Source organism: Rhinoraja longicauda, chromosome 11 (assembly GCF_053455715.1).
Source record: "Rhinoraja longicauda isolate Sanriku21f chromosome 11, sRhiLon1.1, whole genome shotgun sequence".
In the NCBI taxonomy this organism is placed as follows: Eukaryota; Metazoa; Chordata; class Chondrichthyes; order Rajiformes; family Arhynchobatidae; genus Rhinoraja; species Rhinoraja longicauda.
Genome location: NC_135963.1, coordinates 11,049,372 through 11,076,187, shown reverse-complemented (window position 1 = coordinate 11,076,187; position 26,816 = coordinate 11,049,372). Strand labels below are relative to the sequence as shown.

Below are 26,816 nucleotides of genomic sequence, written 5' to 3'. Positions count from 1 at the left end.
TACCTGCAAGAAGGTTTAAATGCAGTGATTATTAGCACACATTCAATTTAACCATCCACTCGGTGGAGACTCCTGGACAACCTGCATAAGAGTTAAACTGCATCGGGGAAATGCTGGTGTCAGTAGGACGTGTTTTCCGAAGGTTTTGTCTAACCATCCTAGATATTTAAGGCCAATCGGGTAACTACGCACGTGCCACAATCAAACTATATCAACCTGTGGCAATGACTGTCAGCAGCGGTAGAGTTGCTGCCTTACAGCGCCGGAGACCCAGGTTCGATCTCGACTGCGGGTGCTGTCTGTACGAAGCTTGTACGTTCTCCCCATGACCTGCGTGGGTTTTCTCCGAGATCTTCGGTTTCCTCCCACAATCCATAGGCGTGCAGGTTTGTAGGTTAATTGGCTTGGTATAAGTGTAAAATTGTCCCTAGTGTGTGTAGGATAGTGTTAATGTGCGGGGGTCGCTGGTCGGTGCGGACCCGGTGGGTCGAAGGGCCAGTTTCCACACTGTATCTCTAAACTAAACTAAACCCTTTGCACAAAAGAGATATCTGGACAACAACCTGCTTAACGATTGTGTTGCCAACAAGGGATCAGTTATCACTTGATAGCAATGTCAGAAAATAATGATAAAGCAGAAACGTCTAAAGCCTATCTACATCCTCGACACCAAACTGGTTGAACAAAGGGTGGCATGGTGGCGCAGTGGTAGAGTTGATGCCTTACAGTGCCAGAGACCTGGGTTCACTCCTGACTATGGGTGCTGTCTGGACGGAGTTTGTACGTTCTCCCTGTGTCCGTGTGGGCTTTCACGGGTTTCTCCGGTTTCTTCGCACACTCCAAAGACGTGCATCTCTGTAGGTTAATTGGCTTCTGTAAGAATTGTAAATTGTCCCTAGTGTGTGTGTGGGATAGTGCTAGTGTGCGTGAATTGCTGGTTGGCACGGACTCGGTGGGCTGAAGGGCCCGTTTCCGCGCTGTATCTCTAAACTAAACTGAACCAAACCAAGCGGGGTGAAGTGAGTTTTTGTGTTTAGGTTTCGTTTTATTATTATTGATACGTGTATCGACGTACAGTGAAAAGCTATCCGATCAATCAGATAAAACTATACGTAAACACATTCAATTTGAACTCGTTGACTGAGTAGAGCAAAGGGGAAGATGCAGAATGCAGTTACTGGAAAGGAGATGGCTGTGGTTAGAGAACTTGCAGAAGTACAGCAATCCTTCTGCTAACCACACACTGATGTACAAATATTCAGTGACTTGTGTTTACTGCAAGGATAGACCGATTATTGCCCGCGTCACCCGTTTCCTGTTGAAAGAATCTCACAGTAGCTCATGCACTCTTCTGGTTAAGGCACAATACTTTTCGTCCCCGTTTTAGTGAGGCTGCTCACAATTATTTGTGCTCACAATATAGTGGGAGGGACTAGGACTAGAGGTCATAGCCTCAGAATTAGAGGACGTTCTTTTAGGAAAGAGATGAGGAGGAATTTCTTTAGTCAGAGGGTGGTGAATCTGTGGATTTTTTTTCCACAGAAGGCTGTAGAGTCAAAGTCTGGATATTTATCAGGTGGAGATAGACAGATTCTTGATTAATACAGGTGTCAGAGGTTATGGGGAGAATGGGGTTAGGAGGGAGAGACAGATCAGCCATGATTGAATGGCGCAGTAGACTTGATGAGCCGAATGGCCTAATTCTGCTCATATCAATGATGATCTTATGCTCTTATTTCATCGAGGTGAAAAAGTTCAATCTTCAGTAATTATTACCTTTCTAAGTCACAAGGGAACTACTGAGGAAACTGTGGAATCAGAATTGCTTCCACTCTCTGTTTTGCTCATGTACACATGGGTTTTGTTTTCCTACAACCTTGTAATATTACATCGAGTAAAATAAATTAATCCGACATTAATGATCTGAAATCTAGGGAGTTTCAGGACATAGGGGTTTGGAAGCTGAAGACACCGTCACTGTTGGGGAGACCGAAAAGATCAGAATTGGGATGTAAGGATGTTTCAAAGGATTCCAAGATTAGAAGAACTTACTGAGATATAGCGGATGAAAGCATGGGGGATATTGGGAATGAGGATGGGAATTTTAATATCAATGCATTGCCGGTGAACCACTGTAGGTCAGAGATGATGAAGGAGCAGAACTTATAGACAATAAACAATAGGTGCAGGAGGAGGCCATTCGGCCCTTCGAGCCAGCCTTGTTGCAAGTTAGGAAACTAGAATGCAATTGCACATCACGAGCAACCATTTAGCAATGGGCCCGTATTTGGTGAGAGTCCAGGCAGGGATTTCTCATTGAAAGCTGTAAAGGCAACACCTCTGAGCCCAATTAGAGTCTTCTCTAGTATCCAGAGACATATACAACAGACAAGACAATTGGTGCAGGAGTAGGCCATTCAGCTCTTCGAGCCAGCACCGCCATTCAATGTGATCATGGCTGATCATTCACAATCAGCTGATCAATCCTGCCCTCTCCCCATACCCCCTGACTCCGCTATCCTTAAGAGCTCTATCTAACTCTCGCTTGAAAGCATCCAGAGAATTGGCCTCCACTGCCTTCTGAGGCAGAGAATTCCACAGATTTACAACTCTCCGAGTGAAAAAGTTTTTCCTCATCCCCGTTCTAAATGGCCTACCCCTTATTCTTAAACTGTGGCCCCTGGTTCTGGACTCCCCCAACATTGGGAACATGTTTCCTGCCTCTAGCGTGTCCGATCCCTTAATAATCTTATATGTTTCAATAAGATAACGGTCAATAAGAATAAATTCAAAGAAGGACTGCAGTGGATCACTGGTGGAGCGGTTTCTTCTGCCGGGGGAGGGCAAATTTTGAACTAGGTGCCGACTGTAACAGTAGCCATCTTTTCACCTTCTCATATTTTCAGCAGTTTTGGGAAAATGCTTAATGCATTATGTCATGGAATACTGATAAAAATACAATAGAATTGTGAAGTGACAGACTTAACTAAATCATAACTAATAATCATAACTAATAAACCTTCAAATAATCTAAAAACTCAGTTCAAAATGATTGTACCTCAGTGAAATACATTGACCTCCGTACGGTTTGATCGCTGGTCGGCCCGGACTCGGTGGGTCAAAGGGCCTGTTTCCGCGGTGTGTCTCTGAGGCTAAAGTGAATCTTGTTTTGCAGGTGAAGACTTTCATTTTAATCCATTCCATTGGGAGTTCATTGGCAAGAATCTGACAGCCATGGCAATCGAGGGAATTGTCTACTTCCTGCTCAACCTTCTCTTCCAGCATCGTTTCTTCCTCAGCCACTCGTATGTACATCCTGAGTAATCCCTGTCTCTATCTCCTACTCGCGCTAGAAACCGTGCACTTTTCTGCATTGTCTCCTATTCTGGCAAGAGTTGTTCTTCAGGCAACTCACGCTCTTTCAAAAAGATTCATGGATTTTGTTTCAACGACGTTTGAGCGATTAGAATTCTTTTAATCATCTGCTCAATGTGGAAATTATCTGTAACCTCATCAATAAGAATGGTTCAGAGGGATATAGGCCAAATGGGACTAGCGTAGATGGGGTAACATGGTCAGCATGGACAAGTTGGGCTGAAGGGCCTGTTTCCTTGGTGTAACGGGGGTACCTGCCAGTGAAGGAATGGAGGAGGCTTCAGGTTTGAAGCCGTGCATGTTTCTGGAAGAGTGGTAGCTGCAGAGATAGGAAGGGGATAGGCCAGGGTGGGATTTAATTGGATGTTTGACAATTGTAATTTAAAGGTGATTGGAATTGTAATTTAAAGGTAACCAGAAACCTGGGTAGGTTCCGATGTAGAAACAAACAAGGTGAAGTTGGTTGACCCCAGTAGCACAAAACTGGCTTCAACAGAAGAAAAGCAAATAAGCTTCAAAGCAAACCATGCTACTGGTTTGCTATCAGCCCATTTTCTGTGATTGTGCCCTCAGTAGTGTATATTTATTTGTGCCTCCCCTATCTTATCATAGAGTCATACAGAGTGGAAACGGCCCTTTGTCCCAACTTGCCCACACCAACCAACGTGTCTCATCTACACTGGTCCCACCTGCCTGCGTTTAGCCCATCTCCCTCTCAGCCTATCCTAACCACGTGCCTGTCTAAATGTTTCTTCATCATTGTGACAGTACCTGCCTCAACTACCTCCTCCGGCAGCTCGTTCCATACACCCACCACCCTTTGTAAAAAAAAAAGTTACCTCACAGGTTCCTATTAAATCTTTCCCCCCCTCACCTGAAACCCATGTCCTCTGGTTCTCGATTCCCCTACTCTGGGCAAGAGACTCTGTGCGTCTGTCTACCCGATCTATTTGTCTCATGATTTTGTAAATGTCCGTATGATCACCCCTCATCCTCCTGCACTCCAAGGAATAGAGTGCCAGCTCAACCACTCTCCACAGCACAGGCCCTCACGTCCTGCCAACATCCTCACTGCACACTTGACAACATCTTTCCTACAACATGGTGCCCAGAACTGAACACAATACTCTAAAGTTCTGAAGAAGGGTCTTGACACAAAACGTCACCCATTCCTTCTCTCCAGAGATGCTGCCTGTCCTGCTGAGTTACTCCAGCATTTTGTGTCTATCTCTGGTTTAAACCAGCATCTGCAGTTCCTTCCTACAACAATACTCTAAATGCGGCCTCGCCAACGTCTTATACAGCTGCAACATGACCTCCCAACTTCCATACTCTGACTGACGAAGGCCAGTCAATTAAGCTGAACAGTACCCAAACTCAATAGCCTTTAGCTTACAGCTTGTTGATCGTCCCGTCTATCTCAGTTTGGCAAAAATGTCGAGACTGTTTTCACTGTTGATGATCGTGGAGACAATAAACAAGGGGCGGAGTTCATCCTTGCCTGGCAGCCAGAGAGATCAGAGAATTATACGCACGTTTCCCCGCACGCCTTGGCACCTTGATATTTGTGGGCATCCAACGCCAACTGAATGCCTTCCTGTTTGGTGCAGGCCATCGACAACCAGCAACCTTCCCACCATCGAAGAGGATGATGACGTGGCTAAGGAGCGTGAGAGAATGCAGGGCAAAAGCACGCACGACATTCTGAAAATCAAGGAGCTGACCAAGGTGAGTGGAATCCAGTCAACCTACGGACAGAGGAAAGTGCGAGATAGCAACCCAGTGACCACATCCGGAGTATTGTGTGCAGTTTTGGTCTCCTAATCTGAGGAAGGACTTCTTTGTAATTGAGGCAGTGCAGCGTAGGTTCACGAGATCGATCCCTGGGATGGCGGGACTGTCATATGAGGAAAGATTAAAAAGACTAGGCTTGTTATTCACTGGAGTTTAGAAGGATGAGAGGGGATCTTATAGAGACATATAAAATTATAAAAGGACTGGACAAGCTAGATGCAGGAAAAATGTTCCCAATGTTGGGCGAGTCCAGAACCAGGGGCCACAGTCTTAGAATAAAGAGGAGGCCATTTAAAACTCAGGTGACAAGGAACCTTTTCACCCGGAGAGTTGTGAATTTGTGGAATTCTCTGCTACAGAGGGCAGTGGAGGCCAAATCACTGGATGAATTTAAGAGAGAGTTAGATAGAGCTCTAGGGGCTAGTGGAATCAAGGAATAAGGGGAGAAATTGGGCACAGGTTACTGATTGTGGATGATCAGCCATGATCACAATGAATGGCGGTGCTGAATGGCCTCCTCCTGCACCTATTTTCTATGTTTCTATGTTTCTATGGTCAGATTGTGTTTCCACAGTACTACTCAGGGAAATCCAGACCCGCCATTGATAGGATCAGTCTGGGAGTTCGTCCTGGAGAGGTAAGATTCATCCTCCAAATGAACACATTAAAACCATCTGCGCACATATACAGATAGATCATTGCATTTGCTCATTCTCTTATACGTCTGCTTTGCCACTGGACTTTAGTGCTTTGGACTTCTGGGTGTCAATGGTGCTGGAAAGACAACTACCTTCAAAGTACTGACCGGCGATATCCATCCCACGTCTGGTGAAGCTTCAGTAGGAGGCTACAGGTACCTTCCCCCATGCTCCAAGATGCTCTTCGAACATAGAACACAGTGCAGTACAGCACAAGACCATACCCTTCGGCCCGCAATGTTTGAGCCGGATATAATGCCCCGACCTGCACATATTCCATATCCCTACATTCCCTGCATATCCAAAAGTCCCTTCAAGGCCACTAATGTATCGGCCTCAACCATCACCCCGGCCAGCGCATTCCAGGCACCCACCATCCTCTGTGTAAAAACAACTTGCCCTGCACAACTCCTTTAAACGTTGCCGCTCTCTCCTCAAAGCTATGCCCTCTACCATTTGGGTACCATTTCCTGGATGGAAAAAAAGGTCCTGACTGTCTGCCCTATCTTCAAAAATAAAATCCTAATATTTTGCAATCGAATCCCCGTTACGTGGATGCTTCCTTAGAGGTTAAGCACCTGGAGCTCTTTGTTAACGTTGGTTTCTCTTCTGCCTTGCTGTTGCATTGCCCTGCATGTGTCTCTGTGTGGATCTTCTCCCCACCGCGACTAGTATTCTCAGCCAGATTGAAGACGTCCACCAGAACATGGGATACTGCCCTCAGTTCGACGCTATCGATGACCTCCTCACGGGGCGCGAACACCTCCAGCTGTACGCCCGCCTACGAGGAGTTCCAGGCGATGAGATGGACCGGGTAATTTTCTCAATGACTACCAGGGCACAGCACTCAGCTGCTTTATACATCTCGCACGCTCCTCCTCATCCCCGCTCTGCAATCTCATAGGTCACAGAGTCACAGAGTCATCGAGTGATACAGTGTGGAAACAAGCCCTTCGGCCCAACTTGCCCTCACAGGCCAACATGTCCCAGCTACACTGGTCCCACCTGCCTGTGCTTGGTCCATATCCCTCCAAACCTGTCCTATCCATGTACCTGTCTGTCTGTTTCTTAAACGTTGGGATAGTCCCAGCCTCAACTATCTCATCTGGCAGCTTGTCCCATAAACCCACCGCCCTTTGTGGTGATTCCTATTAAATCTTTTCCCCTTCACCTTGAACCTGTGTCTTCTGGTCCTCAATTCCCCTACTCTGGGCAAGAGACTCTGTGCACCTACCCGATCTATTCCTCTCATGATTTTGTACGCCTCTCTCTATAAGATCGCTCCTCATCCTCCTGCGCTCCAAGGAATAGAGACCCGGCCTACTCAACCTCTCCCTATAGCTCACACCCTCTAGTACTGGCAACATCCTCGTAAATCTTCTCTGAACCCTTTCAAGCTTGACAATATCTTTCCTACAACATGAGGTATCTCAAATAAAAACGTAAGTGATGCTGCATGCTTTATACTTATCTTTGAGCACATCTGACCATTCCACCATAGTAATCCAAAGGCCCCAAACTGAGACAATGCTTTATTTCTGTCAGTTTACTCGTTTGCACAAACAGGGTGTGAATTGTATCGAAATTAAAACAGAAAATATTAGAGCTGACAAAACAACAATGATTAAGCAGTAAGTTGTTTGTTTAATTTAAAATATTAACATTTATATGACAGCGACAATGAAGTCAAACTTAGAGAAACTTTGACTGAATTTGGTGTACGTGTGCACATAAATGCATGTGTACACGCACACACACACACACACACACACACACACACACACACACACACACACACACACACACACACGTGGATCATAACGAATAAAACGTGACTTCTGTACTGTGGAAGGCATAAACCTGTCGGTTTGAATGAGGGCAGCCCTGTATTCCACAAAGGTAGACACAAAATGCTGGAGTAACTCAACGGGACAGGCAGCATCTCAGGAGAGAAGGAATGGGTAATGTTTCGGGTCGAGACCCGAAACGTCACCCATTCCTTCTCTCCCGAGATGCTGCCTGACATGTTGAGTTACTCCAGCATTTTGTGTCTACCTTCGATTTAAACCAGCATCTGCAGTTCTTTCCTACCTGTATTCCACAAACCAGGATCACCTTAGATGGGGCATCTTGGTTGGCGTGGACGAGTTGGGCTGAAGGGCCTGCTTCCGTGCTGTATGACTCTATGGTGCTAAGTCCACGCCGATCCATTTCCAGGTTGCTGAGTGGGCAATTGAGAAGCTGGATCTCACGGAGTATGCTGACCAGCTGGCTGGTACCTACAGCGGAGGCAACAAACGCAAGCTCTCCACAGCCATCGCCCTCATCGGCAGCCCACGGGTGGTGTTACTGGTAGGAAACTCTATGGCTTTTCCCTTTACAACATATCAGCATCTCAGAACGGGCACCTGAACTTAACTATTTGGCCAACTATTCAGGAAAATGAAACTCTTGCACTACCTGTAGCCCAATTGGACAATGCAGACTACATTGTCCAATTCTCCACAGCAAACTCCCGCAACTTCTCCGCAGCAAACTCCCGCAACCAAGCAATCTGATAATGACCATATGATCTGTTTATTTATTGGTGTGCAATGGGAGCCATGACAATCGGAGCATTTCTCCTGTAAGCATGCAGGTACAGCAGGCAGTGAAGAAAGCTAATGGAATGTTGGCCTTCATAACAAGAGGAGTTGAGTATAGGAGCAAAGAGGTCCTTCTGCAGTTGTACAGGGCCCTAGTGAGACCGCACCTGGAGTACTGTGTGCAGTTTTGGTCTCTTAATTTGAGGAAGGACATTCTTACTATTGAGGGAGTGCAGCGTAGGTTCACGAGGTTAATTCCCGGAATGGCGGGACTGTCGTATGTTGAAAGACTGGAGCGACTGGGCTTGTATACACTGGAATTTAGAAGGATGAGAGGGGATCTTATTGAAACATATAAGATTATTAAGGGGTTGGACACGTTACAGGCAGGAAACATGTTCCCGATGTTGGGGGAGTCCCGAACCAGGGGCCACAATTTAAGGATAAGGGGTAGGCCATTTAGAACGGAGATGACGAAAAACTTTTTCACTCAGAGAGTTGTGAAGCTGTGGAACTCTCTGCCTCAGAAGGCAGTGGAGGCCAATTCACTGGATGCTTTCAAGAGAGAGCTAGATAGAGCTCTTAATGATAGCGGAGTCAAGGGATATGGGGAGAAGGCAGGAACGGGGTACTGATTGTGGATGACCAGCCATGATCACGGTGAATGGCGGTGCTGGCTCGAAGGGCCAAATGGCCTACTCCTGCACCTATTGATTATTGTCTATTGTCTATCACCTCATACACTAACACTATCCTACACACTAGGGCCAATTTTGTTTTCTTTAACCAAAGCCAATTAACCTTCAAACCTGTGTGTATTTGGAGTGTTGGAGGAAACCGGAGCACCCAGAGAGAGAATGCATGAACTCCATACAGACACCACCCGTAGTCAGGATCGAACCTGGGTCTCTGGAGCTGTGAGGCAGCAACTCGATAATTGTGCCCCCGTGCCGCTCAAAGGATAGACATTTGTTCACTTCAGTTGAACTGAATTCCAGGATTTCATGTGCGTGTCACTAAGATGTGAGTTTGTGCCGTTAGGATGAGCCTACCACTGGGATGGATCCAAAGACGCGGCGATTTCTCTGGAACTGTCTCCTGGAAGTTATCCGTGAAGGAAGAGCCGTGGTGTTGACCTCACACAGGTGAATGAGCCGCCCGGGAACCATTAACTAAATCAATCCCTGTGTGCTCGATATCTAGACGTGACTGAATTCTCTGCTCGCTTTGCTTGCAGCATGGAAGAATGTGAAGCTCTCTGCACCCGGCTGGCCATCATGGTGAACGGTCGGTTCAAGTGTCTTGGCACCATACAGCACCTGAAGTACAAGTAGGTCCCAATTCCTCTCATCTTCCCTGGTTGTGTTGAATTCATCAGTATTCAAGCTAAAGTCTGAGACTATAGAACCTCTGGTTATGTACTGTGTTGTCGGGGATGACACCGGGTTCGGCAGTCACCACACCGACACAGTCGGGTGAACTCAGGTGAAAGATTTTATTTACAGTGGTAAAGACGTCCAGGACTACATGGGGGCGCTGTCCCTCACTGTCAAGGCCCATGTGCGGTGGTGCCAACCCGGCAGCTCAGTCCTGGCCTTTGAAGGAGGAGGCGTGGTGATCTCAGGATTCTCTCCCTGCAGTTCACCATTGCTTTGAAAGGGGGCGCTGGCGGTCTCGGGCTTATCCCAGCAAGCTCAGCTTTGGGGCTTGAAGGGGCATCGCCGGCGGTCTCTGGATTATCCTGGCGGCTCAGTCACTGCCTCCGTGTGTGGGCGCATTCCCTCCTTACCCGTGATCAAAACGGCATCAAAGGGAGAGGGCGCTGTCGCTGTGTCCATTCAAATTCATCTTAGTGCTTTGTAACAAGACAGGAATTTGTACCTAATTCTTCAAACTCTTACAATCTGAAGAGTAAAACCCATCCCTGTGGTTTACGGAGACAGAAGGAACTGCAGATGCTGGTTTACAAAAAAGGATCAAAAGTGCTGGTCTAACTTGATGGGTCAGGCAGCATCTCTGAGTTACTCCAGCATTTTGTGTCCATCTTCAGTGTAAACCAGCATCTGCAGTTCCTTCCTCAGTTCAATTCAGTTTAGTTTATTGTCACGTGTACCGAGGTACAGTGAAAAGCTTTTGTTGCGTGCTAGCCAGTCAGCGGAAATACGACACATGATGACAATCGAGCCGTTCGCAGTTCTTACATGATTCTTTTTTTTTAAAACAGGTTTGGAGATGGTTATGTGGTGACGCTGAAGATCAAAGGCAGTCAGGCTGGAGCCTCACCCGACCTGACAGCGGCTGAAACATTCATCAAGAGCAACTTCCCTGACAGCCTGCAGATAGAGAAACATCACAGCACCATCCAGTACCAGCTGTCTTCATCGTCACTAGCCAGAATCTTTCACCTACTGATCTCTAACAAAGAGCAGCTGAGAATAGACGAGTATTCCGTCTCACAAACAACTTTAGACCAGGTAATCAATTCATAAGGTCACAAGGGATCGGAGTAGAATTAGGCCATTCGGCCCATGACCTGCAACATGACCTCCCAACTTCCATACTTAATAACCTGACTGACGAAGGCCAGTCAATTCAAGTCAAGTCAAGTCAAGTCAAGTCATGTTTATTTGTCACATCCACATACATGATGTGCAGTGAAATGAAAGTGGCAATGCCTGCGGATTGTGCAAAAAAAAAAGAATTACAGTTACAACATATAAATTAAAGTTAATATTTAGTCCCTGGAGTTGTAAAGGTTAACAGTCCTGATGGCCTGTGGGAAGAAACTCCGTCTCATCCTCTCTGTTTTCACAGCGTGACAGCGGAGGCGTTTGCCTGACCGTAGTAGCTGGAACAGTCCGTTACTGGGGTGGCAGGGGTCCCTCATAATCTTGCTTGCTCTGGATCTGCACCTCCTGATGTATAGGTCCTGCAGGGGGTCGAGTGTAGTTCCCATGGTGCGTTCTGCCGAACGCACTACTCTCTGCAGGGCCTTCCTGTCCTGGGCAGAGCTGTTCCCAAACCAGACTGTAATGTTGCCGGACAGGATGCTCTCTACAGCCCCAGAGTAGAAGCAATGAAGGATCCTCAGAGACACTCTGAATTTCCTCAGCTGTCTAAGGTGGTAAAGGCGCTGCTTTGCCTTACCCACCAGTGCGGCAATGTGCGTTGCCCACGTCAGATCCTCTTTGATGTGGACTCCCAGGTATTTAAGCTGGAAACCGCCCAAGCTCAACAGTCATCCTTGCTTTTTGGCTGCACTTCTCACCCACCGTCCTCATCTTTGGACACCCTGTGCGTAGGGGACAGGGTGGGGCTGAAGATGTCCTGGTTGAGTTGCTCCTGGGCCTGGCCAAGCTGGCCATCCGCGACTCACGGCGCCAGGCGGAAGAGGGCTCTGCCCGAGCCGGCTGCCTACCCCTTTTCCAGGGTTACGTCCTTGCCCGGCTGGTGTTGGAGAGAGGCTACGCGCTGTCCACGGGTATCCTGGGGGATTTCCGGGACCGCTGGGCACCGCGGGGGATTGGATGCATCCTGGATGGGGATTGTAATACAGTTGTATAATAGTTTCATTTGGTATATTTGTTTGTATTGTATTCTGGTGTGGGTTCTGTTTTGTTTTATTGCATTGTAAATATTGTTTTTAAATAATTGAATACATTTTTTGATAATATATATTTTTTTAAAAGCCCAACAGTCAGGCCTTTAGCTTACAGCCTGTCGAACTTCCCGTCTATCTCAGTTTTGCAAAAATGTCGGAGATGGGCCGAATGGCCTAATTTCTGCTCCGAGAACTTGTGACCTGATGAAAGCGGTGGCTTCCCAATTAAACCTAACTCCTTTCCAGATGACGTCATGTGCATTTTCAAGATGTTAACATCATCCAACAGTTTCTTACTATGAAACTCATGTGGACCCCTCGGGCTGTGCTTTTCAACTCAAGAGAATTGTGTCCGCAAATCCCATGTAGAATAGGTTTCTCCACTGGTATCTAAGATTTCATGTTCATAGGTTCTGGGAGCACAATTAGGCCATTTGGCCCATCAAGTCTGCTCCGCCATTCTATCATGGCTGACCTATCTTTCCCACTCAACCCCAATCTCTTGCCTTCTCCCAATAACGCCTGACACCCTTATTTCCTTCTGATATGTGGAGTTAGCTGGGTGCAAACACGTACTGACGACAACTAAACCCAATTTTATTGATTCAAGTGCAGTATTGTTTGTCGGTATTCCTGATTATTGTGATATTTCTTGCTCCTATCTTCACTGGGCTCTTTTCACTGGGAAATGAGGCTGAGGTTTTTGGGAGGGAAGCCTGCAACTCAACAGTTGTGTCTACTCTAAAGATGGATAAATCTCCAGAATCAAGTCCATCCTAAAGATAGGCACAAACTGCTGAAGTAACTCAGCAGGTCAGACAGCATCTCTGGAGAAAAAGGATGGGTGACGTTTCCTTTGAAAGGTCGGAAGTTTATCCGAGTTCATTGTGGGAGCCAGGGAAGAGGTTGCTGTCAGAGATATTTTTATAGAAACAAGGATCTGAAATGTTGCCCATCCTTTTTTCTCCAGAGATGCCGCCTGGCCCACTGAGTTACCCCAGCACTTTGTGTCTATCTGAGATATATGCCTGCATAACTCATTGTCACCTATCCCACAGCCAACAATGGACCATTGTGGGCTCCACCTTTCCTTGTTTATCGTTGCTTTTTGCATGCCTTCCATCCCTTTGTCCAGTACCTCGTGTTTCCCTTTCCCCTGACTCTCAGACTGAATAAGGGTCTCGACCCAAAACGTCACCCATTCCTTCACTCCGGAGATGCTGCCTGACTCTCTGAGTTACTCCAGCTTTTTGTGTCTGCCTTCAGTTTAGACCAGCGTCTGTCTGCAGGTCCTCCCGACGCGTCAATATTTTTATCATTGATATTCACGGGTGAGGTGCCAGAAAACCTGAGGGTGGTTTATGCTGTGCCTCTAGTGCTTTGTGTAAGTTTAAAAAGTCCTGCAGGCTTACCTGCAAGGCTCCTGTGCTCGTTGGCGTCCGGCTCTTTGTGACACTCTGACCATTTACGGTTGGGTTTGTCTCTGCCCAGGTGTTTGTGAACTTTGCCAAGCAGCAAACGGCTGAAGACGAGAATCTGGTCCTCCACCCCCTCGCGGCGGGGGCCAGGAGGGAGGTGAAAGTCTCACCAGCGCCCGTGGAAGCAGCTCCCAGCTCCGCCACTGGCGGCTTGAACAAGGAGAAGTCCTGAGGAAGTTCCAGCAAAGCCACAGAGAAAACAGACGGCAGTCCTGTGGGCCGAATCGCCACGGTTCTGCCGGGTTCAACAAAGGGAGACCGCACCTGTGATCACTCTACACGGCTGCCACCACCAGGAGCCTCAAAACCTGGACCCCAAGCTTTGCGACTTGCTAAATAGTGAGCTGCGAATCTCAATGTCATGTACGTCTCACTCTAAAGGAAGGTCTACCTGTGGCTGAGTACAGTAGCTTTAAGTAGCTTTAACCTGAAGAAGGGTCTCGACCCGAAACGTCACCCATTCCTTCTCTCCAGAGATGCTGCCTGTCCCGCTGAGTTACTCCAGCATTTTGTGTCTATCTTTGATTTAAACCAGCATCTGCAGTTCTTTCCTACACAGTAGCTTTAAGTTGGGCTTGGCTGTGGCCATTTGTCAGTCATAACATAGATGCCTGTACATCCCTCCCAGCAGGCGGTAGTAATTAAACGGCTACATATTAAAAGCCTTTTGCGGCCATTCCCTGCCATTCACCATTGTTAACAGTGAGGGGGTTAAAAATCCAATACTTCCAAATAGAATACATGGAGTGTGGTAAAACATGATGTCAAATATAAAACAGGGATGAGGGAACTAAATTTCCTCGCCACACTACTTTGTGGACCCTTCCCAAAACGCATAATGCCGCAGATGCTGGAAAACTGCAACACAAACTGAAAATGGTGGAAATATTCAGCGGGGCAGGCAGCATCTAAAATGTTATTGCCCTCTCAGTCTAAACTCTTTCACCAGTTTCTCTCTGTTTACTCTATTGAATTATTTTTTAGCAGTGCAGCACAGTTGCAATACTGGCATTTGCCCAACGGTGTGGAAAATTGCCCAGGTGTGGTGCATTCACAAATAGCAGAACAAGTCCAATCTGTCTGATTACTGCCCAATGTTAACCCTCAATCGTCTGCAAAGTGCTGGTAGCTGCCATCGACATCGCTATCAAGCGGCACTTACTGTACAATAACATCTTCACCCACGCCCAACATGGATTTAACCTTCAGACTTCATCACACCCTTCTTCCAAACATGCACCACTGAGCTGAACTCCAGAGGTGAGGTGACAGAGACGTTAGTTTAGTTTAGTCTAATTTATCGTCACATGTACAGAGGTACAGTGCAAAGCTCTTGTTGCGTGCTAACCAGTCAGCGGAAACACTATGCATGATTACCATCGAGCCATCTCCAGTGTACAGATACATGATAAAGGGCTATAACATTAGTGAAAGATAAAGTCCAGCAAAGTCCGATTAAAGATAGTCCGAGGGTCTCCAATGTGGTAGGTAGCAGCCCAGGACCACTCTCTAGTTGTTGATAGAATGATTCAGTTGCCTGATAACAGCTGGGAAGAAACTGTCCCTGAATCTGGAGATGTGCGTTTTCACACTTCTGTACCTCTTGCTTGTTCTCTGTCCATAGATGTTACTTGCCCTGCTGAGTGTTTTCAATATGTTTCTGTTTTCATTTGAATTGGCTGCAATGTTTCCTATGTTGCAATGCATTAAAAACACTTTCTTGCTGTAAAGAAATTCGAACATTTTCAAAAGTGGCTTAAAAGGCCTGATCCAAATGCAAGCCTTGTTTGTTTTGCGTGAAATATAGGTTTATGACTATGCTGCAGCCATGATAGATTAACTCCACCCCCGTCCTATTTACTAAAGTCAGCAATGGCACAGCTCGTTCCCATAATTTGTGACCCCACAATTGTGCGTGGGAATGGGATGTTTTAAGCTCCATGTTCTTTACTGTGATAAACCTTGACCGTCACGCCTCGTAAACCTGCAGCTCCAAGAGAATGTGCAACTATCACACTGTCTATTACAGGCGGCGCAGTGGTGCAGCTGTTAGAGCTGCTGACTCACATCGCCAGAGACCCGGGTTCGTTCCTGACCTCGGATGCAGTTTGTGTGGAGTTTGCACGTTCTCCCTGTGACCAAATGCATTTCCTCGGGTGCTCTGGTTTACTCCCACGGACGTGCGGGTTTGTAGGTTAATTAACCTCTGTAAATTGCTCCTGGTGTGCAGGGAGTGGATGCAAAAGTGGGATAATATGGAACTAGTGTGAACGGGTGACCGATGGTCGGTGTGGACTCGGTGGGCTGATGGGCCTGTTTCCCTGCTGTATCTTTCAATCAATCAATCAATCAATCAATCAATTAAAAAAGTTATTTAAGATAGATTTAAGGTTTACAGTGGTGATTAGAAAGCATCATAATATAATAGATTGCTATAAAATTATGAATAAAATTCCAACTTCAACCACATTGGCCATTACCTACCACTTTGAGTTTTTATTAGTTAACAGGAGAAGGACGGAGGATCACAGCTGAAGACCCAGAAATATTGCTCTGCTACGCAAAAACATTTCTCCAACACTGTCCCCACCCCTCACAGAACAGCCTCACGCAGAAACAGATGCAGGCAGCATGTACACACGTGCACACGCACGCGTACACACATGCACCGCACACGTATATACACACAAATGTACACGCACACACTGATGCACACACTGATGGAGACATGCAGCAAAAAACATGCAGACATGTTTAGAGGGAAAAAGCACATACACAGAAACAGACATGCATGGAAACAAGCACATACACTGAGTCAGGTGTGTATATATATATATATATATATATATATATATGTATATGTACATATGTGTGTGTATATATATATATATATACACAACACATATGGCACGGTGGTGCAGCAGAAGACCTACTGCCTTACAGTGCCAGAGACCCAGGTTCGATCCTGACTATGGGTGCGGTCTGTACTGAGTTTGTACGTTCTTCCCATGACCTGCGTGGGTTTTCTCCAAGATCTTCGGTTTCCTCCCACACTCCAAAGACGTGCGGGTTTGTAGGTGAATTGGCTTTGTGTAAATGTAAATTGGCCCTCGTGTGTGTAGGAGAGTGTAAGTGTGCGGGGATCGCTGGTCGGTGCGGACTTGGTGGGTCGAAGGGCCTGTTTCCGCGCTGTATCTCTAAAACTAAAACTAAAAACACACACACAACGAGAGGTTGGACAGACCTGGACTGATTTATCTGGAATGCGGAAGGTTACGGGGAGACCTGATAGAAGGATGTAAAATTGTGAGAGGCATGGATAGAGTTGACAGTCAGAACCTTTTTCCCCGGATGCACATATCAGGTTCTACAGGGCATAGCTGGAAGGTGAGAGGGACAAAGTTTCAAGGAGATGTGTGGGACACCGAGGGTGGTGTTTGGCGGGGAACACGCTGCCCAGGGTGGTGGTGGAGGAAAATACGATAGCAGTATTTAAGAACTGTTTGGATGAGCACAAGGATTTGCAGGGAATGGAGGAATATTTGTGTTATGTGTAGGCTGATAAGTGTTGGTCTTGGCATTGTGTTCAGCGCATCAATTGTGTTCTGAAGGGTGTTCATTGTTTCAATAGACAATAGACAATAGGTGCAGGAGGAGGCCATTCGGCCCTTCGAGCCAGCACCGCCATTCAATGTGATCATGGCTGATCATTCTCAATCAGTACCCCGTTCCTGCCTTCTCCCCATACCCCCTGACTCCGCTATCCTTAAGAGCTCTATCTAGCTCTCTCTTGCAATGCTCAGCTGCCAATGCTTCATTTAACCTCGCAAGGCACAATGAAACATTCAATGGCAACAGAGACTCATGCAGACGTAGAAACAGAGGGCCACATGTGCACACAGAAACATACAGACACGCAGAGAAAGAGACGCTCCCTGCACTTTGAGACCATCGCAAGATAAATGAAGCAAGACGGTTAAGTACTCTACCGAAACGTTGACACTGCAACACTTAATCGCACATGAAATACATCACTGTTAAAATGTGCTTTTAGTAACTGTCAGAGTTATTATATAACTGAGCATCTTCAAATGCAAAGTCAGTGCTTTTATAAGATCATTCTTTAAGGAGTTTGAGCCCAGAAACGCTGAACAATCAGGTTTGTCAGCGGGGGGGGGGGGGGGGGGGACACGATGGTGATAGATGCCGAGTGCTCTACAGACTGACATCTGGGTTTGGAAAGCTTGCAAGTCTTTCTGATGTATTCAGTGCAAATACCCATGAACGGTTGCTGATTGAACTGCAAACCCTGCAGTCCTCTGCTCCCAGGTATGTAGCTGATGATTTTTTTAGTATGACAATAGACAATAGACAATAGGTGCAGGAGTAGGCCATTCAGCCCTTCGAGCCAGCACCGCCATTCAATGCGATCATGGCTGATCACTCTCAATCAGTACCCCGTTCCTGCCTTCTCCCCATACCCCCTAACTCCGCTATCCTTAAGAGCTCTATCCAGCTCTCTCTTGAAAGCATCCAACGAACTGGCCTCCACTGCCTTCGGAGGCAGAGAATTCCACACCTTCACCACCCTCTGACTGAAAAAGTTCTTCCTCATCTCCGTTCTAAATGGCCTACCCCTTATTCTTAAACTGTGGCCCCTTGTTCTGGACTCCCCCAACATTGGGAACATGTTATCTGCCTCTAATGTGTCCAATCCCCTAATTATCTTATATGTTTCAATAAGATCCCCCCTCATCCTTCTAAATTCCAGTGTATACAAGCCCAATCGCTCCAGCCTTTCAACATACGACAGTCCCGCCATTCCGGGAATTAACCTAGTGAACCTACGCTGCACGCCCTCCATAGCAAGAATATCCTTCCTCAAATTTGGAGACCAAAACTGCACACAGTACTCCAGGTGCGGTCTCACCAGGGCCCGGTACAACTGTAGAAGGACCTCTAAACCTACAGTATCAGGATAGTTGCTGCAGGGAATAGGAAGACCAATTGCCCCCTGAGACAGTCCTTTCCTTGTCTCTCTTCTCCCCGTCGCTAATGGTTTACACCGCAATATAATGCAATATCATATCATATCATCATATCATATATATACAGCCGGAAACAGGCCTTTTCGGCCCACCACGTCCGTGCCGCCCAGCGATCCCCGTACATTAACACTATCCTGCACCCACTAGGGACAATTTTTACATTTACCCAGCCAATTAACCTACATACCTTTATGAATAGCTTTCATAACTCCATAAGTCATTCATAAGTTCTAGGAGCAGAATTAGGCCATTCGGCCCATCAAGTCCACTCCGCCATTGAATCATGGCTGATATATCTTTCCCTCTCAACCCCATTCTCCTGCCTTCGCTCCATAACCTCTGACACCCTCACTAATTCACGGGTGACACGGTGGCGCAGCGGTAGAGTTGCTGCCTTACAGCGAATGCAGTGCCAGAGACCTGGGTTCAATCCCGACTACGGGTGCTGTCTGTACGGAGTTTGTACGTTCTCCCCGTGACCGCGTGGGTTTTCTCCGAGATCTTCGGTTTTCTCCCACACTCCAAAGACATGCAGGTTTTTGTAGGTTAATTAGCATGGGTTTGTACACTTGGTATAAGTGTAAACAAATTGTCCCCAGTGTGTGTAGGCTTGTGTTAATGTGCGGGGAACGCTGGTCGGTGCGGAACTCGGTGGGCCGAAGGGCCTGTTTCCGCGCTGTATCTCTAAACTAAACTAATTCTCTTTATATGAGTGCTGGCTGAAGGACAGGCTCTGAAATGTCTGATCAAAGAACTGAGAGTGGGATACAATTAATGATGAACAAGTCATTATCACCATCCCTTGGGTCAACTCATGAGACAAGTGGAATGGAAATCTGAATATTGTACATCACACAGTCTGAGATATACAGCCATGACCTTGAACAATATTGCAGTCTAAAACACACACCACTCAAACTCTAAGATGGAATTGAGTAGATTTGCAAGCTTAGCACTTCATAGACCACACTCTGAATATGATGTAACAGCGTACAACATGGAGGTGGGTTGGCCTTGGCGTGATGGTTAATATGTATCCCTCAACCCACACTGCTTAAACGGATTATCTGGTTATAATATTCCTCTGATGTTGGAGGGAGCTTCCAAAGAACCAAACTGCTCCACGTTTCATGAGTTACAACAGTGATTCATTCAGAAGTATTTCATGAACAATAAAATGCTTTGTGGAATCCCAACGTTGTGATGGGCATTATATAAATGCAATTTTATTTATATTATGTGCACGGTTATGTCAGTGATATTCACTACTCAAGGGAAGCCATGGACCAGTGATGTTCAGCAACATTAACTTTGGGGCGGCACTGTGGTGCAGCAGTAGAGTTGCTTGCTGCCTTGCAGCGCCAGAGACCTGGGTTCAATCCTGACTATGGGTGCTGTCTGTACAGAGTTTGTACATTCTCCCTATGGCCGCGTGGAGTTTTCTCCGGATGCTTCAGTTTCATCCCACATTCCAAAGACATGCCAGTTTGCAGGTTAATTGGCTTCGGCAAAATTGTAAATTGTCCCTAGCGTGTGTAGGATGGTACTAGTGTATGGGGCGAAAATCGGCCCAAACTCGGTAGGCAGAAGGGCCTCTCTCGTTGCCGAATCGCTAAAGTATAAAGTCTGCATCTGCAAAATAACACACAGGATGCCAATTTGCTGTCAGCATTTGTGTTTATTTAGGAAACAACATTTTCGTAACAGCAAAGCTCCCTGCTCTAATCAGGCAGTAAAATATCAACCGGTGTAAGTGCACAGAGTGTGTCGAGCAGTAGCATCAGAGCACCACTGTGTGACCACGTTAGAGTCAAGGCTTGGATCAACCTGATTTCGAAAGCATCAGCATGGAGTCATCTAATAACCAGGCAACGATGTTCCTGATTTGGGACCGTTCACTGCTGCTGCAGAGTTAATTCAATCACATAATCCGGTGTGGTTTCAATTTGCAAATCAATATTGACCACCAGCATACACTGACGGTCAAGCAAGCACACCACAGCAACAACGGTGAAAACTTCCAGCAAAGAGGGCTTTGACTTTGTGGGACCCCGTTTGCTATGTTACAGCAAGAAAGGGATTATTGGCATGCGCAGGGTGGGGTAATCCTTGAACTCCTTCAAATACATATGGTGCTTCCCTTTAGCCCAGACGGTCATCTGAAAGAAACCTATTAGGGTGAACAGTCCCACTGAAAGGCAACAGAAAAGAGAGTGTTAAATGAGGATTCATAGAAACATAGAAAATAGGTGCAGGAGTAGGCCATTCGGCCCTTCGAGCCTGCATTGCCATTCAATATGATCATGGCTGATCATCCAACTCAGTATCCCGTACCTGCCTTCTCTCCATACCCCCTGATCCCTTTAGCCACAAGGGCCACATCTAACTCCCTCTTAAATATAGCCAATGAACTGGCCTCAACTACCTTCTGTGGCAGAGAATTCCACAGATTCACCACTCTGTGTGAAAAAAAATATTCTCATCTCGGTCCTAAAAGACTTCCCCATTATCCTTAAACTGTGACGCTTGTTCTGGACTTCCCCATCATCGGGAACAATCTTCCTGCATCTAGCCTGTCCAACCCCTTAAGAATTTTGTAAGTTTCTATAAGATCCCCCCTCAATCTTCTAAATTCCAGCTTATCCAGTCTTTCTTCATATGAAAGTCCTGCCATCCCAGGGATCAATCTGGTGAACCTTCTCTGTACTCCCTCTATGGCAAGAATGTCTTTCCTCAGATTAGGAGACCCTGTCAGACAAATTCGGTAGATATCCTTGGAGAATGTTGTTGCCACACTTGCAATGATTGTATTGTGTCAGTAATGTTACACCAGACTTACCTGGAAGACACTGTGTCATTATGGTGAAACCAATCCAAGACCCTACCTGGAGAAGGTGAACAGATTGAGAGGGTCAGACTGATTCATAAACGGCAGCCAACTGAGTAACTTGCTTTTAACTACAAGCAATAGATTCACACGTTCAATTTTACGCATACAAACATACACTGATGAGCCTAAACATTACGACCACCTGCCTAATATGCTGTTGGTCCTCCATGTGCTGCCAAAACAGCGCCGACCCACCGAGGCATGGACTCTACAAGACGCTTGAAAGTGTCCTGTGATATCTGGCACCAAAACATTAGCAGCAGATCCTTCAAGTCCTGTAAGTTGTGAGCTGGAGCCGCCGTGGATCGGACTTGTCAATCCAGCACATCCCACAGATGCTCAATCGGATTGAGATCTGGAGAATTTGGAGGCCAGGGCAACACCGTGAACACTTCATCATGTTCCTCAAACCATTCCCGAACAATGTGTGCAGTGTGGCAGGGCGCATTATCCTGCTGAAAGAGGCCACTGCCATCAGGGAATACCATTGCCATGAAGGAGTATACCTGGTCTGCAACGATGTTTAGGTAGGTGACACGTGTCAAATTGACGTCCACATGAATGGCCGGACCCAGGGTTTCCCAGCAGAACACTGCCCAAAGCATCACACTCCCTCCACCGGTTTGTCATCTTCCCACAATGCATCCTGGTGCCATCACTTCCCCAGGTAAACGGTGCACACGTACATGACCATCCACGTGATCAAAACAAAAACAGGACACATCGGACCAGGAGACCTTCTGCCACTGCTCCAAGGCCCAGTTCTGATGCTCGTCTGCCCAATGTAGGCGCTTTCGACGGTGGACAGGGGTCACCATGGGCACTCTGACCGGTCTGCGGCTACGTAGCCCCATACGCAGCAGGGTGCGATGCACTGTGTATTGTGACACATTCCTCCCGTGACCACCATTAAAAGTTTCTGTGACGTGCCACAGTAGGTCTTCTGTAGGGTTCGGACTAGACGGGATTGCCTTTGTTGGCCCCGCACATTGATGGGCCTTGGGCGCCCAACACCCTGTCGCCGGTTTGTGGTTTGTCCCTCCTCGGACCACTGTCGGCAGGTACTCACCACTGCTGACTGGGAGCACCCCACAAGTCTTTCCGTTTCAGAGATGCTCTGACCCAGTCGTCTGGCCATATCAATTTGGCCCTTGTCAAAGTCGCTCAGGTCTTTACTCCTGCCCATTTGTTCTGCATCCAACACATCAAGTTCAAGAACTGACTGTTCACTTGCTGCCTAATATATCCCACCCCTTGACACGTGCCATTGTAACAAGATAATCAATGTTATTCACTTTGCCTGTCAGTGGTCATAATGTTTTGGTTCATCGGTGTATATTCACAAATTTACACATTCACATCAACAAGTTCTGCTTGCGATAATCAAATAATGAAATGCAGATTATTAACCCACTCATTGGCATTTTAAAAAGGATTAAATACCACATTTGCAGCTAAATAATATCTGGAATAAAGAGACTCAGATTGTGACAGAAAGAAAATTAAGCAACAATATTGTGCAGATGCTGGTTTACACCGAAGTTAGGCACAAAATGCTGGAGTAACTCAGTGGGTCAAGCAGCATCTCTGGAGAAAAGGAATAGGTGACGTTTCGGGTCGCGACTCTTCAGAGGAAGGGTCTCAACCCGAAACGTCACCTAGGCCACAACATTGTTCCCTCTTCACTGTGTAAATGGTGGACACAAACTCTCACCCACCTAGAGGCAACAGTAGTCTGAGGTTCATGTGAGCATTTAGGAATTGGGTTTCTAACACCTGAAAGAGTCTATTGTGTGTCATTAGTATTTCTTTAAATGGAGGATTTGAAGTTTAAGTGCTCACACTTTCACTGCTTTGAGCTCAGGCGGTGAGACCTTGATGTTGCCAGCCCTGATGTGGTGGGTACATAGCAATAAGATCCCGCACTGAATCAGGGAGGTTTGTTTTACCTCCAGCGCTCCAGAGATAATACGACACTTGAAAAAAGGTTAATGTCACCATCCCTGTAACAGTGGTACTCGTACACCAACCCACATCATAGAGTCATAGAGTCATAGAGTGATGCAGTGTGGAAACAAGCCCTTCAGCTCAACTTACCACACTGGCCAACATTTCCCAGCTACACTAGTCCCACCTGCCTGCGTTTGGCCCATATCCCTCTAAAGCTGTCCTATCCATGTACTTGTCTAAATGATTCTTAAACGTTGTGATCGCCTCTGCCACAACTACCTCCTCTGGCAGCTCGTTCCATACACCCAAAACCCTTTGTGTGAAAAAGTTACCCCCCAGATTCCTATTAAATCTATTCCCCTTCACCTTAAACCTAGGTCCTCTGGTCCTCGATTCCCATACTCTGGGCAAGAAACACTGTGCGTCTATCCGATCTATTCCTCTCATGATTTTATGCACCTCTGTAAGATCATCCCTCATGCACCTGAGCTCCAAGGAGTAGAGTCCCAGCCCGCTCAACCTCTCCCCTTAGCTCAGAACCCTCGAGTCCTGGCAACATCTTCATAAATACGTACTTCCACGCACTTCAACAAAGGAACTGAGAGACCTGCGCTGCTGGTTACAAGCACCAACTTGGCTGGAGATAAATCCTACCGAGTGTGTGGGAGCTCGGAGTATGGAACGTACCTCGTAGGTGTAGTTTGGACAGGAGACAAAGAAGAAGAGCCAGGTGAAAGGGTTCTTCGTCGGGCTCGGAATCTTCCGCATCTTGGATCCTGGGGGTGGAATGGGTGCATACACATCATGAGTGTCTCCAAACAACACGAGGCTGCAGCTTACAACCCAACGGCATGGACATTCAATTCTCCAATTTGAGGTAACTAATATACTTACAACCCTCCCCCCCACCTTCACGGCAGCACAGCGGTAGAGTTGCTGCCTTACAGCGAATGCAGCGCCGGAGACTCAGGTTCGATCCTGACTACGGGCGCCGTCTGTACGGAGTTTGTACGTTCTCCCCGTGACCTGCGTGGGTTTTCTCCGAGATCTTCGGTTTCCTCCCACACTCCAAAGACGTACAGGTATGTAGGTTAATTGGCTGGGTAAAATGTAAAAATCGTCCCTAGTGGGTGTAGGATAGTGTTAATGTGCGGGGATCGCTGGGCGGCGCGGACCCGGTGGGCCGAAGGGCCTGTTTCCGCGCTGTATCTCTAAAAATCTAAAAAAAAATCTATAAAATCCCCATGTTGCTGTGCTATGACTTAATGACTCTGAATTAATGGGAAATCAGTTAATGCTGGATTACATGCAAGGACACCAGCTTTATTTATGAAAATGTTCCACTCCCGAGAGCTTAATATTACAGCCTTCTATAAAAAAATATGGGTTAGTTTTCTGAATAGGGTTTACAGTGGGGAGTTGTTTACACACCCTATGTTTGCTTATACTGAATGACTATTAAAACACAAAGTACTTGCTGCAACACCACGATAAACGCTCAACCAAGAAATCCAAGCCCAATGCCAAAAATAGTATCTAAACTACCTACACACACTTATGCTACTAGGACAATAACCATCCTTATATTCAGTAACAAGCTGACAAACACACAGGCTGAATGCTTAACCAAGAACCCCCAATGGAAATGCCACATGAGAATGTAAAATGCCTATCCAGAGTTAAACCATGGGACAACAACAACAAGGTGTGTAGATGTCAGTACATCATCGGGGTTATCAAGTGGGCACCTCTTGTGTTTCATTGACTTAGGCCCACATCACCAGTTATGCAAAGATCATTAGCCCAACATTTTTTTCAGTCTTTCTCGCCTCAATCGTTCACCCCAATTCCACCAAGCTTTTGCTGGGAAGAGCCAATTTACAGATCAAATGGAAGATTGACACAAAATGCTGGAGTAACTCAGTGGGACGGGCAGCATCTCTGGAGGGAAGGAATGGGTGACGTTTCGGGTGGAGACCCTCCTTCATTATTCAACTTTCATACCAGAACAAAGATCAGCCCACGTTCACTCATCAAGCTGCAGTAGGTAGATGTAAGAGGGAACTGCAGATGTTGGTTTATACCGAGGTGAGACACAAAATGCTGGAGTAACTCAGTGGCACGGACAACATCTCTGGAGAGAAGGAATGGTGACGTTTTGGGTCGAGACCCTTGTTCAGAAGGTCTGAAGAAAAGTCTCGACCCGAAACGTCACCCATCACTTCTCTCCAGAGATGTTGCCTGACCCGCTGAGTTACTCCAGTATTTTGTGTCTATCTGCAGTAAGTAGATGATGCTTCTGCGTGCAGGCATTCAACAGCTGTGCTCCGAATTGCCGTCCACTCCGCACTGATGGGGTGAGAGAAGGGGCCCTCAACCAAACAGCTCCAGAATCAAAGTCCTCCACCATAACCTTTTTAACCTGAGCTCCTTACATGGAAACACACTGACAGAGGTGGGTGACAGATGGAAAGGTAACAGGACTGTGTGGCGGTCGGTACTCACCCTCTGAACGCAGGTTCCTCAGGGATATATGGATTGAGAAATTCCCCAACTCGCACACCTACAACAATGCATAAAATGATATCTTTAGAGACTGCTCATCCTCTGCGATGCAACGTTCTCATGTTTCCTTACAACACAGTCGGAGGCTGGAGTTGAAAAACAAGCTGCTGGAGGAACACAGTGGGTCAGGCGGCATCTGGGGAGGGAAATGGACCGACAAGGTTTCAGATCGGGACCCTTCTTCCGACATTCTGAAATGTCGCCTGTCCATTTCCCTCCGCAGTTGCTACCTGGCCCATTGAGTTCCTCCAGCAGTTTGTTCTTTTTTACTCAAGATTCTTGCACCTGCCGTCTCTTGTGTCTCCACAGTAGGAGGCTATTTGGCCCATTGAGTCTGTACTGTCTCTTGGAACAATCCCATCAATCCCATTCCCCGTGTTTATTTACACGTCACGCATTCTCTCTCATATGCCCATTAACTTCATTCTGATTCTCCTACCAATTATCCCCCAGCTACATGTCTTTGGGGTGCAGAGGAGACCGGAGCATCCAGAGAATGCCACACGGTCACAGGGAGAATGCCACAGGCCATTGAGGGAGTACAGAGAAGGTTCACCAGATTGATTCCTGGGATGGCAGGACTTTCATATGAAGAAAGACTGGATAGACTCGGCTTGTACTCGCTGGAATTTAGAAGATTGAGGGGGGATCTTATAGAAACTTACAAAATTCTTAAGGGGTTGGACAGGCTAGATGCAGGAAGATTGTTCCCGATGTTGGGGAAGTCCAGAACAAGGGGTCACAGTTTAAGGATAAGGGGGAAGTCTTTTAGGACCGAGATGAGAAAGTTTTTTTTCACACAGAGTGGTGAATCTGTGGAATTCTCTGCCAC

At 46.7% G+C, this 26,816-nt stretch overlaps 2 protein-coding genes across 3 annotated transcripts in view; one reads left to right on the top strand and one right to left on the bottom strand.

The window, feature by feature from the left end:
- The window catches only part of abca4b (ATP-binding cassette, sub-family A (ABC1), member 4b), a 163,714-nt gene extending 147,809 nt beyond the window's left edge, over positions 1–15,905 (top strand). The window contains exons 42-51 of the mRNA XM_078408264.1: positions 3,176–3,305; positions 4,986–5,103; positions 5,744–5,806; positions 5,916–6,022; positions 6,540–6,681; positions 8,085–8,219; positions 9,494–9,597; positions 9,690–9,782; positions 10,677–10,926; positions 13,545–15,905. Of these exons, the coding sequence (XP_078264390.1) occupies positions 3,176–3,305; positions 4,986–5,103; positions 5,744–5,806; positions 5,916–6,022; positions 6,540–6,681; positions 8,085–8,219; positions 9,494–9,597; positions 9,690–9,782; positions 10,677–10,926; positions 13,545–13,703 (1,301 nt within the window). The 3' untranslated portion in view covers positions 13,704–15,905. The remainder of the gene's footprint in view (positions 1–3,175; positions 3,306–4,985; positions 5,104–5,743; positions 5,807–5,915; positions 6,023–6,539; positions 6,682–8,084; positions 8,220–9,493; positions 9,598–9,689; positions 9,783–10,676; positions 10,927–13,544) is intronic.
- A 4,380-nt stretch (positions 15,906–20,285) lies between these two features.
- The window catches only part of LOC144598035 (very-long-chain enoyl-CoA reductase-like), a 74,595-nt gene continuing 68,064 nt past the window's right edge, over positions 20,286–26,816 (bottom strand). For both annotated transcript variants that reach the window (XM_078407908.1, XM_078407907.1), the window contains 4 exons: positions 25,925–25,982; positions 24,107–24,195; positions 21,419–21,464; positions 20,286–20,770 (listed from right to left, as the gene is read on the bottom strand). In XM_078407908.1, the coding sequence (XP_078264034.1) occupies positions 20,643–20,770; positions 21,419–21,464; positions 24,107–24,195; positions 25,925–25,982 (321 nt within the window). In that variant the 3' untranslated portion in view covers positions 20,286–20,642. The remainder of the gene's footprint in view (positions 20,771–21,418; positions 21,465–24,106; positions 24,196–25,924; positions 25,983–26,816) is intronic.